At 36.7% G+C, this 14,349-nt stretch overlaps 1 protein-coding gene across 2 annotated transcripts in view; it reads right to left on the bottom strand.

The window, feature by feature from the left end:
• LOC144708365 (DNA topoisomerase, type IA, core) overlaps positions 1 to 5,698 on the bottom strand; it is a 29,412-nt gene extending 23,714 nt beyond the window's left edge. The window contains exons 1-5 of one of the 2 annotated variants that reach the window (XM_078581628.1): positions 5,464 to 5,698; positions 5,274 to 5,399; positions 4,008 to 4,975; positions 2,462 to 3,095; positions 617 to 703 (exon numbers count right to left, since the gene is read on the bottom strand). In XM_078581628.1, coding sequence (XP_078437754.1) covers positions 617 to 703; positions 2,462 to 3,095; positions 4,008 to 4,975; positions 5,274 to 5,360 — 1,776 coding nt within the window. In that variant the 5' untranslated portion in view covers positions 5,361 to 5,399; positions 5,464 to 5,698. The remainder of the gene's footprint in view (positions 1 to 616; positions 704 to 2,461; positions 3,096 to 4,007; positions 4,976 to 5,273; positions 5,400 to 5,463) is intronic. The other variant, XM_078581627.1, reaches the window with a different exon arrangement.
• Between the last annotated feature and the right edge of the window lie 8,651 nt (positions 5,699 to 14,349).

The raw sequence follows: 14,349 nt of genomic DNA, 5'->3' as shown, positions 1-14,349 counted from the left end.
TCACGAGAGCGATCAGGAATGCTTGGGGGGCAGGGGCACGCTGTGCTGTGAAGATACTATTTATTTTCTTCTTTTGATAGGCTTTAATGGAATATTTGCACGTGCGGAATATCCCCTTAATTAGGCGAACGCAACACCAAATCATTAAGTGATTTATTTTCCGCGTGGCAAATAAATCAATTAAAAAGTGGACTCCAGACCCATTTTAATGTGGCCAGTATTTGATGTGGGTCCAGACAGAGTACTGAGTCATGGCTTTTGTCTGTTTCAACCCCTTGACGAGAAACAAGGAGCTGCCAGAGACCATAGTGATCGGGAGAGATATTCAGAGCACAGTTCGATTTTGTTACTCCTAAATTGCATCTATTTAAGGGTGTATCAATAATATTACAAAACATGATCAAATCATATTAAAGGAATTACTTGTTAAAAGAAACATAACGGGAAGTCAAAGATATTTAACATAAACGATACCAATAGTAAAATGATGCCTTACGTAAAGTAACACCAAGCAAAGATGAGAATATATTTCCAAGGAAAGATGAACAAAGTTCTACAAAATACATTATCCAGGATATAACGTGAAGAGTCCACTATGGGCCAAAAGGCCGCTTACATGAAGGCCATCAGTTCGCATGTATGTAATCAGGCCTGTCGCCTCAGAATCTGAAAGTTTGACCCCTTCATATAGCTTTTGAGCAAGCTGCATCAGATAATAAGGCCGTTGTAAAATTGATTATATTTGAAGAACCTAAACCACATCTGACCCAGCGGCATTTGAAGAATCTAGAGGCATGACATATATTTATCAGAAATAAAGGAGTACTTTTTTGGCGAACAAACCTATATAAAATGTCTGTAGGGCGACAATGCTCATGTATAATAATAGAATAAAATCAAAGTTATCATACTTTCCCATGGAATTGAACGTAAGAAAGATAACTGTATTCATTAAAATGTCAAGATTAAGAAGTATAAGAAACAAAGATCGTCATATCAGTCATTCCGGCATTTTCAGTGACCTAACGCCTCAGCAGAATTATTTTTTCTAGAGTTGGAAGAAAATAAATTAGCCTCAAGGAACCTGAAGATTGTTACGAATTATTAAAAAAAAATAGACGAGTTGGATGAAATGGGGATTGAATAATTTGGCTTTGCAAGTCCATTTAAGTAGAGAATTAGGATATTACCCGCACAGGATCCGTGGAATTATGGTGGAGAAATAAACTTGATAAAATCAGCGAACACTATAACTGGAAACACTGTCAACTCAACCATAATTTGTTTTTTGGGATAAAATGACAAAACTACAAGATCCTGATGCTGAGAGCATGACATCTTAAATGGTTCAATCAGTTCCGCTTCTGGGCAAGGACTACAATTTTGTACGAACTTTGTGGATTTTTCATGAAAAGATGGCAACATTTTTCATTTGTACATAAAAAAAACTATATGAAATTGCACCAGCTATTATTGCAAGGTCTTTAATAAAGAAAGAAGTTCCTATCGAATACAAGAATCTGCCTTGGCATCAAGTTCTTTCTTCTCGCCTCAACTGTTATTTAGCTTGCAACAGCTCACGATGATGAGGCCACATATAAGAACTGCAAGTTATGAATGCTGCGGCGGCACCTTTCCTGGGAAATGTCAACTTTTGAGAAGTGTTATAGGTACGGATGTTAATGCAATTTCTATTTCGAAATATGCATACCCTTAAATACGCAAACCCTCTGATTGATAGAACTTGGTTTTGTTCACTCCACTGAATGTCTAACTCCCAGGGTGGCAGGATTTTGTTATGAAACCACCCATGTCGCTTCACTACTGAAGCAACATAGCACCTCCAGCCATATATATGAGGGCAGGAACTGAAGTTAAAGCAGGGAAAACGTAGTTTGGAGAAGGACCCCTCTGGAGAGGGATGTTCCCAGAGTGGCGAGATTGTTGATCAATTTGTTTCTTGTGGACATCTTCAAGTACTTAATGCTTATTTTTCGATTGTTTCCTTCATTTCCTTCTGGTTTCCTCCGATTCTTGGTTGGAGTCTATCAGAGTCCAATGCCAGTCAACTCTCCTCTCTCTACTTCTCTTTCTCTCACTTCTGCACTCTATCTCCTTTCCGTATGGGGTTTGATAAGGAGTATGATACGCAAATTAATTACCCTCAAAGCTAATATGCAAGTTGGCTGAACAAGGAGCTCAGGTCTTCCAAGAGCATGTAAATGTTCGGAAACGGACATCCAATGTCGTCCATAATGGCAGGCAGTGTAAAATGGAGAAGACTGACTCCTTTACAGACGTATGTTACAAAAAACATATAGCCTACCTCTTCCAGTTTTAAACACTTATTCTTTTTTTGGTAAGAACTCTTAGATTTAAGAATTGGGAGTGAAGTACATGTGGTGAAAAAATAAAAGAAAATTTCCAACAAGCATTTCAAGAAAATGTGATAACAATTTACCTTCATAGTATATGCAGCAGGAAATTGTAATTTGTTAGCAGCGTCTTGTTGAAGAGATGATGTGATGTATGGCATCGGAGGGTTTTTCTGGATTTTGCTTGTCTTCGATGCCACAACAGTAAATTTGGATGAATGTATTGCCTCCTTGATTGCATCCGCCTCATTATTTGAGGATATGGACAACTGGTCCAGCCTTTTGGCATCAAAGTGAGTTAACTGCGAAAAAATTGATGAACCACTGGTTCCAAATTCAACTTCCACGCTCCAATATTCTTGGGGTTTAAACTGATCGATTTCCATTTCCCTGTCACAAATTAGAGCTAATGCGGCTGATTGAACACGCCCAGCTGACTGACACCCGGGCAGCTTCCTCCATAGTAGAGGAGATATGCTAAATCCAATCAAATAATCAAGGGCACGCCGAGCAAGATAAGCATTTACCAGGTTTGCATCAATGTCCCTGGGAGACTTCAAGGCGTTCTTGATGGATGTCTCCGTTATTTCATGAAAAACCACACGTGAGACATTTATGTTTTCACCCAGGGCATCCTGCTGTGCTAGCATCTCAATAATATGCCACGCTATAGCTTCTCCTTCGCGATCAGGATCAGATGCAAGTATTAAGTTATCCACTCTGGAAAATATTTAAGATTCAAAGATTATGAGGAGCGGTTACAAAAAAAAACAAAGCCGTGAAATGAGTATAAGACAGTGCCCCCGTGGTCATGAAGGCATAAAAAGGGGAGACGATGACAATTTTCCCATAAAAATGTCAAACTAGCCGTTACAAAGCTTTTGATTTCTTCAATGAGATGTCGAATTTATCTAACGCCCAGTTGAGTTCATCTGACCATGTATGAAAGTAAAGAAGCATTAATTTGGGTGAGGGAAGGGAGGGAGATTCTTGCTTTAAACAGGAGAATACAAGTTGATAGAATGCCACTTTTAGTTTTAATCGTGAAATAAAAGCTAGCAAGAAATGTCATAAATAAATATAAAGAGATTTTCATGACACATATCTAAGATCAGATAGGCAAACCCACAAGTATAATGCAGTACCATATGGGCATTAGAGCAACTGGCGTCTCATGAAAATCCTTTACAGGCTTCTCCTAGGATAAGACGACAAAATGTTCTGCCTTAAAAGGTAAAACTGATCATTTAAAGGCTTCAATTTTTTCAATTAGATTTCGAAGTTATATATTGTCTGTCGAGATCCTCTGATCATATATAACATTAAAAGAATGTCATTTCAATACAACAAGATAAAATTAGTGGATGCCATGGGATTCGTAGTTATGATAGTGGCAAAACTAATGTAATTGCAATAAGCTAGCAAAAACGTTCATATTTATGTACTTAATGGCCCATTGCCCATTGCCAGGGCACGGGGAAGTCATGTAGGCCATTTGTATACTAAGCATTCATATCTATACATCACAACGGGAGGATTACTGATTTTGTGTGAACTCTGCTATATCTCTTCAAAAAAAAATTAACAAAAAATCTCTAAAAAGGAAAAAAAAAATAGTAATTTCCACCATACCCGTCAAGTGCGACCTTAATACTCTTCAGGTGGGTCCATGCAGCCGACGGAACTTCCCAGACCATACTGAAGTCATCATCAGGCCGTACAGATCCCGACCTTCCGGCAAGGTCCCTAACATGCCCATAACTAGGAATCACTTCAAACATATCTCCAATATAATTCTGTATAACCTTTGCCTTGGTAGCAGATTCTACAACCACGACTGATTTACCGGTGGGTGGGTAGAGAGGTTTCATCTCCCTCTTCCCCATCTGAAAATTTCCCCCATTCTTCACTTCCCTGACACCCTTCGGAGTAGAATCCCCGCTCTCTTTGGTTTTCCTCTTCACAGTCTTCTTCACCTCGGAATCCACTTCTGCAGGAGTTTTTTGCAATTTTTTACGGCTTACCTTCTTAACTTTCTCAACAGTAGACTTCACCTTTCCAACTTCATCACTGCTCTTTGTTTCCTTTTGTTTTTTCTTCTTGAGCTGGCTTGCTGGCTCTTCCGAATTTTGAGTTTCACTTTTTTCTGAGATTGATTTTTTTGCCCTGGTGGCCCTTTTCTTTACAGCAGGAGCATCAACCACGACCTCTGTCGTCTCGGCAGCCTTAGTGGTAGCGGCCACGCCATGGCGAGATGAGAGCTTCTTCGACTGCTTCTGGCGCTCTTGAAACAACTGCACTAGAGAACTCCGGATTAAGGGAACCTCTCTGTGGGGCCTACCAACCTTCGGGCTAACCCTAGCTTGAGACTTTGCTGTGATCTTGGATGAAAAAAATCGACAGCTGTTCATGCCTGGCGCATGTTCTTGACTGATCCGCGTGATATTCATGAATCTGATGCTCAGATTGGGATGAATGGAAAGAAAGCCAGCATCCATTCTAGCAAAAATGCTACCCATATTTTTTGAAGTCTTTTGCTGAATCGATTTCACTAATCTTAATCTGCTCCGTGTCAAGCTCTGAAATGACCTGCAATGCAACTGCCAAAATCTCTAAATGTGAGAGAGAGAAACCAAATTCGAAAATCAAGAGAGTTAAGCAGGATTATACGACTGAAAGCACTTCACATTCCACGCTATACAAATTTCGAGTTCATGCAAAGATATGTTCACGTGCAGACAGCAAGAACATTTAACATGTAACATTCTAAAATTTAAATTTTTGTTCAATCTTCGTGTTCAGCTTCTACAATATTTAATCATTCGTTTATCACTGAAAATCAAAGAAATCACGAAAACTCAAAGAAATTCACAAACGCGAACGAAATCACTGAATTACCATCCCTGGAGGCAACCGAGAAGGTCCAAACAGTGCACTTCCCTGCAAATGACCTATCCCAAAAATCCTACGCAGCTGCACAGCCATGCGAACGCGCTTCTACTCGCCACAAAACCACGCAGCCTCCTAGATTGAGAAAAAAACAATATTAATCAAGGTAAATAACAAAAAAACGCCAAGAGGCATTTACCTAGAACTCCATCTCGTCATCACTACCGAACACTTCCGTGATCAAAATTACCTGCGGAAGAACTACTGTTCTTCACCAGCGTCGGCATCTCTTGCAGCAGGCGAGCATGCTTACGAGGAAGAACGTCGAACGGCCATTCCTGCGTAGAGAGAAGCTCAAATTCCCGCCATCGCCATGGATTTGGAGGAGAAGGAGAGACGAAGTTGTCAGTTAGGGTTGAAGGATTTTAAAACCCCAGCTCTGCTCGTTAAATACTGAAGCGCACACATTTGATTTAAAATTTAAATATAAATACAATCATGGATCTTTAATTATAATGAACAATGAATGAGTGGATATGAGATACAAGTATGAATATTCATATGAAATATGATGTCATGGAAGATAGAGAGATAAATGTAAGAGAGAGAGAGAGAGAGATGAATGATAGAACTATATTTAAAATATATGTATGGATGTAGAACTACACATTTGATTTAAATTTTAAATATAAATACAATCATGGATCTTTATTTATAACGAACAATGAATGAGTGGATGTGAGATACGAGTATGAATATTCATATGAAATATGATGACATGGAGGGTAGAGAGATAAATGTAAGAGAGAGATGAATCATAGAACTATATTTATAATGGATGTATGGATGTAGAACTATATTTAAAATGGATTTGGTGGATTATGGCACTATGTAATGGATGGATGATGGAATTATGGTGGGGATTAGGCATGGATGATGTGATAACACAATCATGGATCTTTATTAATAATGAACACTGAAGGAATAGATGTGAGATAAGAATGTATGATTACTCGTATGAAATATGAGTGAATGGAGGGTATAGAGATAAGTGTAAGAGAGATAGAGATGGAGGATAGAGTTATATAGTAGAGATAGATATATGGATGTAGAACTATATGTTAAATGGGTTTGGTGGATAATGGAATTGTAGAGGGGATTAGGCATGGATAATGCGATTATACAATCATGGATCTTAATAAGAATGAACAATGAATCGATTGATGTGAGATAAAAATGTGACTATGAAAATTCATATGAAATATGAGGGAATAGAGGGTAGAGAGATAAGTGTAAGAGAGAGAGAGATACGAAGGATACAGTTATGGAGTATGAGAAATAGATTTATGGATCTAGAACTTTTCTTAAAAAGGATTTGGTGGAGTATGGCGCAATGTAATAGATGGATGAAGGGATTACAGTGGGGATTGGGCACAGATGATGTTATCGAATAAGATTTAAATGTGTGAAATGAGTAAATCTGAATTAAGAAAATGTTGAAATGATGGCAAAAAATCACATTTATAGTTCTTTCTTGGATACTTGTATGCTGACTGGATCAGGGGTTATGTTCCTTCAATATGAAGTTCTCCAGCTATGTTCTGTCTCTAGCCTTTACTCAACTCAAGACTACCATTGAAAAACTATCAGGATCTCAAAACTACCTCTTTCTCTCAGCTTACAAGTAAGAGAAATTCTATGATATTTTTATACGTTTTTGGCCCTCTCATGGTGGAGATACGGCCATAGATGTCTTCATAAAGTGTATTGTTGTAGCTCAATCATCATGAGTAAACACCTTTAAGTATCACTGGGCCATGATCGACGATCCAAAACAAGGTGCCACGGAATAAAACAAACCAAAATGAAATATTTAAAACTAAAAAACAAATGATGATATAGTCACCTTACGCATAGTCTAATAAAAAACTATTGATTCACACACAATATATATATATATACATATACATGTTGTTAAATTGATCGATTATATATTTAACCCAATCAATGGGTTGATTCGCCAACATGTGAGGTTACATGCTACATACACCATGTGCTACATTATATGGAAAAGACTCTACTAAACCTTTCATGGAACCCTTCCATCACTAATTACTAAATATTATTAATTATTCATTTAGGTGACACCCCAATGATGGCTTAGGGCATGTACAATTGTCAAACACTAATCTGTCAACCTAGGTAGACTGATGCGTTAGGAGATCATTAGAGAACCCTATTTCTGGTATGCATGCTACAGTAACCAAGAGTTGGATAGCATCATCTTAAGTCTGTCTCCAATCATATCGATGTAGAATGATCCTTTCGAATGATCCTTCATTATCATTCAAGTATCATATTCGATTTGTTGCTGCACATAACCTAAAACCACTAGTTATCCAAATAATTTGGGCTCATAGATCATAGTCATAATACAGCCACCCGTGCATAGTGTGTCTGTCTTTGTGTCTCAAGTTTGAGGATCAATTAATCAAACATGAAATCAGTCAAACTAATTCACATTTAAGTATAAAAGCATTTGGGGATTCATACCTATCAATTCAGTGAAAATTTTCTCTATATGACATCCATTATCTCTCCATAGAACCTCCATGCTAATGGTTATGAGATAAAGCATACCCTTCGTATGAGTGAGAAAAGATAGTGATATTCTATAAAGATGTTGAAATGAACTTCTAAATTATCCTGTAAATATAAACATTTAAGGTTAATTATTAAAGACAAATAATCACTGCATTATGATCTCCTGATAACTAATTAATCAGTGCATTGATTCTTGGATTCGATTGTAAACATCGTGCATGAATAATGATGAACACTGCGTATTTCAATGAACTTAACATAACATTTGAAGTTTTATTGGGTTCCAAGGCATTTAATTTCATCAGCTATTAGCAATAAATCTTGAATATTAATGCACTTTCACAAAATATCATTTTTAAGTAATATGGACGATTACTATGAAAACGATAAATACCCATGTCATTTGATTCTTAATAAGTCCAAGTATCTTACAAAGATAATTCCCACGTAATCTTCTTGCTAGTGATTTCATGTCTAACCTTAACCATGATTCTAAAAATTCTAGCAGATTTTTAATTGATGAGCATTTTTTAGTATTCAGGAATTTAAATAAAGAAACATTTGGTTGGAGACATTTATTGGGCCTTAGAGACAAGATCTTGCATATTATTGGGCTAAGGGTGGACAAATGCACACATGGGGATACCCATAAGCAATTGAAGGAGTTAAATGAAGAAATATCCCCGGGTTATGACCTTTGAGATTCCACCCAAAAGGAGGAAAATTAGAATTCCAATCCATGAGCCATGACAAGAGGGAAGTGTGGACTGCCTTAAAGATAATTCAAAGGAGAAGAGAGGAGCTATTTAAGGAATGAAAATCCAATATCTCTCCTCATCTTAGATGAGCCCTATGAGAGGTTTTACATTAGGATAAGGCTATCCAAGATCCAAGCTTCTGAACCTCTTGATGTTATCAATAAAGTGTTTTCTTTATGTTCCATCTTCTCATTGTGTTGTAGAATGTCCGGTATGGGCATAAAATTTGGACCTAGAGAGGAGATAAATGACAATAATATCAATAGATGTATCTTTATATAGTACCCTTTGGTGTCTTATATTCACCTCGCCTCAATTATTTTTGCCCTCTATGTCTTCTCCTATACGCATCCACATCTCAATCTTTGGGATCTTTGTATTTTTTGTATCTAGGTCGTGCCTAAGCTATCATTTCCTATCTACTTTTGTTACCATAGGATGTGTAGAAAAACCACATAAGTTCCAACTTCTAGGTCAATCTAATGTGATTTCTGCATTTCCATGTTCCTTCCATTCAAATATCATCATCTCTCTCCCTTTCTCTTAAATTAAGATAGAGAGATTGATTTATGCCTCCTAGGCTTGTTGAATGGATGACACACCATCATCTCTTTCATTCAAATTCACCATTTGCCATCATGTAGAGCGATGGATCAATGACTGAACAAATTGAGTTTGGTCATCAATCATTTGTCACAAATGACTAATGAAGAAAATGATGGTACGAATGATGGAGATGACTCATGATGTTTATAATGATGAATAAATATTTTGAAAATAAATAGATATAAAAGTACCTTCGTACATAGAGATAATGGGGATGATGATGGTCAATGATCCAAAAGACAACCATCAATGATGGAGACGAAGGATGTCACTGACCATAAATGATGCATGTGGCATCCATGGCTGACTACTATTGCTTAAGGGGATGACGATTATCAACGAAACAGATGACAATGACCAAAGATATAGCTAAAAACCATGAAGGAGAAGGCCAACAGTCACCCATGGTGCAGGTAATGACCATCCACAATGAGGATAAGGATCATCAGTGATGAGATGACAACCATCTATGACACAGATGATGACAAGGACAACCATCATCGACGAAGAGGACAACGACCGCCACCGACAAGGACAACAATTGCTGATGACTGGGATGACAATTGTCAATGATGAGGACAACAACAACCAACAATGTGAACGATGATTTCTGCCAATAAGGATGATGGTCGCCAATGATAAGGATAATGATCACTGACAATGGGGATAATGAATGCTGACAACAAGGATGACATTCGCCAATGATGGGGATGAAATTTCCTAACAGGGATGATGACTATTGATGGTAGGCACAATGAGCGCTAATGATGACAAGGAACAATGATTGTTGACAACGAGATAATCAACTAATGATGATAGAGACGACAATGGCCAACAATAGGGGCAATGACTGTTGATAGTGGAATGATAACTGTCAATGATGTAAAAGATGATCATCAATGATGGGGATGATGAACGCCAATGACAGGGGCGATGATCATCAACAATTGGAATTACAACCAACGACGACAAGGATGATTACCTTGTATGATAGGGATGCTGACAACCAATGATAGGGACAATGGAAGACGACGGCCAATCATGGGGATGATGACTGCAAATGACAGGGATTACAAGGATTGACGATGGCAAGACCCCAACAATTACAACGATCAATGAACATGATGAATGTTAATGACAAGGATGACTCTCATGGGCCACGGGATAAATGTTGTCGACATTAAAAATTAGACTCTTCAAATGACCCATTTTTGTTCATAAAGTGATGAAAATGTTACAACTGAAAACACATCTTAAACCCAAAAAATGAAATCGCAAGGTTGACTTAGAAAGGATGTCTTGATTGGAGGACTGCTTATGGAAGCTCAATGCGTAGACCTTGTTCATAAAAGGATGTTATAAGACCAAGAGAAGTAGAGTTAGATGAAAATTAAAATAATGTCGTACATTAGATAAGTACGATCAATAGCTTTGGAAGAATTTGCCCATATTCTCGGACAAATAAATATCATTTTCTCACTAGATGAGGTTGAGGATCACATCCAATTGTGGAACGTACACAATAGCTTTATATGGCACAATGTTATAGACTAATGAGAAGAACCATTCCATTTGTGCACTTGTTGTTGGCACAAAGAGGTACTCCATTTCCAACTTTGCTAGATGTGGATAAGATCACACATTGTTGTCCATCCGTCATTGCAAAGGGTTCTTGATGTCCCCTGTTAGTTTAACTAAGTACGAGATAACCAAAGCGAGCGGGGGTTGAATTAGGTTATCCATCTATATTATTTGTTTATTTTTAATTAACCTTGGATTTTTCTACCTAAGAAATAAGATGGAGGAAATGGGAGATACGATTATTATTTTTAGATAGCTTAGGCTAATCTGTAATGTTGTTTAGGGGTGTCTGTCCCGAGGCGATGATGTGCCCTAACTATGTTTGTCTGAATGGCCCCCAAGTAAAATACCTGGAAATAGGGCTGAACAAAGATACCAATAAAAAGAAAAAGTAGATGAAAATTTGTCATCCTAAACATCCAAAGGCTTCCATGGGATGACGTTGCTTGATCTACTTCAACTTGTCCCCCAAAGCCTTAACCTGACGGGCCAAAAAGATCTAGCAAGAACAATATATTTATGAACAATATCTTCTCCTCGGCAACACTTAGTATGAAAACTCCTTAAATAATATTCAAGACAAGGACCAAATTCATGCATTTCAACATGAATATTTTTGGATCCGAAATTTATTAATTCAGAGATAAAAATTCATGAATGTAACTATGACTTTCCTATAGTAATACCTCCCTATTTGTGGTCATTCTTTCTTCAAGTCATCTTCTCCTCCATGTTTTCTTTGGACGAAGTTCTTTGATTTACATTTTGACCTTTGGTGCTTAAACTCAAATATCTTTTTCATTCCTGCAACAAATGTGATGATTTTACCTAGAAATATTTTTAACCCAATTTTTCACAATTTTTCCTCAACTGTCAACTCAGATAAATCTCTAGAGATCAAACTTCCCACGTTCTTATTTTACCACTCGGTTCCTTTGTGCCCAACTAAAAACCCTTGTAAAATTCTTTCAAATCTCAAACCAATGATGTGATTGTAAGTTCTTTGGTTTTATATGGATATTAGCAACTATTGTTGAACCAAAACTCAAAATCATTATAAATATTATGCTAAAATATTGTAAAATTATCACAAGGTCGAGGATGTGAGAATTTTGAAGGCCAGCCTTATTTCCTTTGAACCTTGAACTGCACCAAAAACCATGATTCTAAGTTCTGTGGACTTGGATATATGTTAACAATAAATGATCTTTTCAAAGAATGCTAAAAATCTGCTTGAAAATGCTCCTGGGATTGAAAGATCTCTCTATCTTTTGGATTACGATTTTCAAAGGGCAAGGAGAAGGGAGTTTGAAATTAAGGCTCAAAATTGTATTTATGGACTAAGAAATCCATAAGGGCCTAATAGTAATTTGGAACAGTCCAACAATCATATTTATCAATTATGGTTACACAATATAACGCAATAATCATTTTAATTTTGAATTTTTATATTTACTATTTTTCCATAAGTTCAAAATATTTTTCAAGTGTTAAGAGTAAAAACTAGCAGTTATGCCAAGGATTTCAGATTCAAAATAATCTGAAACTTTTAGGTATGTTTAAAAAATCACGATATCGACATTTGATACTAATATCTTTGTGTGACTAATTTTCATTAAATCATCAGTATATTGAGCCTTAAATACTCTAAGGTAGTAATTAGTAATTTAAATAAGTTATTAGACAAATCGAATGAGTCAAATTTAGACAAATATTTGAACAGTGTTAGAAAATATGTTTATCTTCATGTCATAGAAAATACAAGTCCTAAATACATGATTTGACTTGTTCACCGTATGGTCAAACTAAGTAGCATTTTAATATAACTAAGATTGTTCTTAGTTATATTAAAAGGCTACTTAGTTTAACCATATGGTGAACAAGTATTTGACTGAGGACCTATTGTGCTTTGATCACAACCCTTATTGAGACATGCATTACTTTGAACATTCATCAAAACATACATTAAAGCATTGTACTAAAATGCCCTTAAAGCCTAATCTTCAATCCCTAGTACAAGGCCAAGAGATATCTGCCTCAAGCTCATGAATGGATTATGCTTTCGATATGGGTTTGATGCTTGCCTTGGCCTTCTTGATCATCCTTAGAGTCCTTGAAGGAGTATGATGGTTACCAGTCCATGTTGAACTGGTCCAAAACATCATCAACTTGTGTCAGTATACTATTGATTATGGCAATAACCATGGTGGTAGCAACAATATTTGAAATACTTATATAATATGTTGCCTTGAGAAATGGTTGTCATATGCTGCAAACATTCTCCAACAAGGCCTACTCCTATAGCTCAATGGTGTAATTATTTGGACTCATATATATGATTCCATGTGCCATTTGGTCAAGAAACTCCCTCTTCTCTATGGCACCATGCAACATAGTGTACATCAAGTTCCAACTAGTCAGTCACTCCATCTTGAATTTGTTGGTGTCTGACATTGTAAGATTCTTGGATATCTATGCGCACATTGCCTTCTTCTATGGTGAAGTGGTGATACCTTTTAGAAGTACATGAACTCAATATGGGTGTTAATGGTGTCTCTCTCTTTGTCAAACATGAACTGCTCGTTGTCCATTTGAGTCACACAGATGCTTGTAAGGTCTGATTGCGCAATCAAGTTCAAGATATAAGGCACATGTTGTTCAACGGCAAGTATCATATTTACAAGCTCCAATCTAGTTGCCAACATGGACTTGCATGTTAGTTTGCAACATTTTTGTAGGTAATAATAGAGACCTTCATGTTAGCGGAAATTGAGATATTCATAGTTTTAATATTTATTAATATTAATAATAAGATTTTATCACACCTTGGATTAAAGCTTGAAATCTTCTGCAACCTTGGTAATGAGCTGACTCATTATATTCACATTTTTTGTTATCTTCAAGATGACGTAGGGCAAGGAACTGTTTTTTAAGCTTTCAATCAACATCAATCTAATGGGTGGTTACGTCTAAAGGGCATAATCGTTCTGCATAGTTTAAGTGTTTGACGTGATGGACACACCGTATACATCTTTGAATCTATTCACTAGGGAAACCTTTAATTGAGTGTACTCTCTCTTCCAATCTATTTAATTGCCCACATTACATGCTTGCTCTCTGAATTGCTAAGCTTGTCAAATCCCTTCGAGTCAATGAATGACCACGGCAGTAAATTACAGATGAAAAGCCATAGAATCTCATCGTTATCACTCTCTAGAGTGAAGCCAATGTATTAATATCTTGTCACTATCAAGTTGGCAAATAGGTTTGCAAAATTTCATTTTAAACTCACTATGTCTTTGAATTCATTGTGTAGCTTATGATGAATTTCATGCAGATACGGCCAAAAAACATTTGTGCTCTATCTTTAGTTCATTAAAAGAACAATTTGTTTGCAGAGTTTATGCCACAACATATACCACATATGTACTCTGAATTGCCCACTAGTGTGAAGTACTCAAATATTTGTCTATGTGGCGTCCTTTTATTTTTATTATGCCCTTCACAGGTAGCAATATGATCATTTACTACATCAA

The sequence above is a fragment of the Wolffia australiana genome, chromosome 10 (genome assembly GCF_029677425.1).
Source record: "Wolffia australiana isolate 7733 chromosome 10, ASM2967742v1".
Classification (NCBI taxonomy): domain Eukaryota; kingdom Viridiplantae; phylum Streptophyta; class Magnoliopsida; order Alismatales; family Araceae; genus Wolffia; species Wolffia australiana.
Note: the sequence above shows the minus strand (reverse complement) of the source record. Positions and strands in the feature narration are given on the sequence as shown.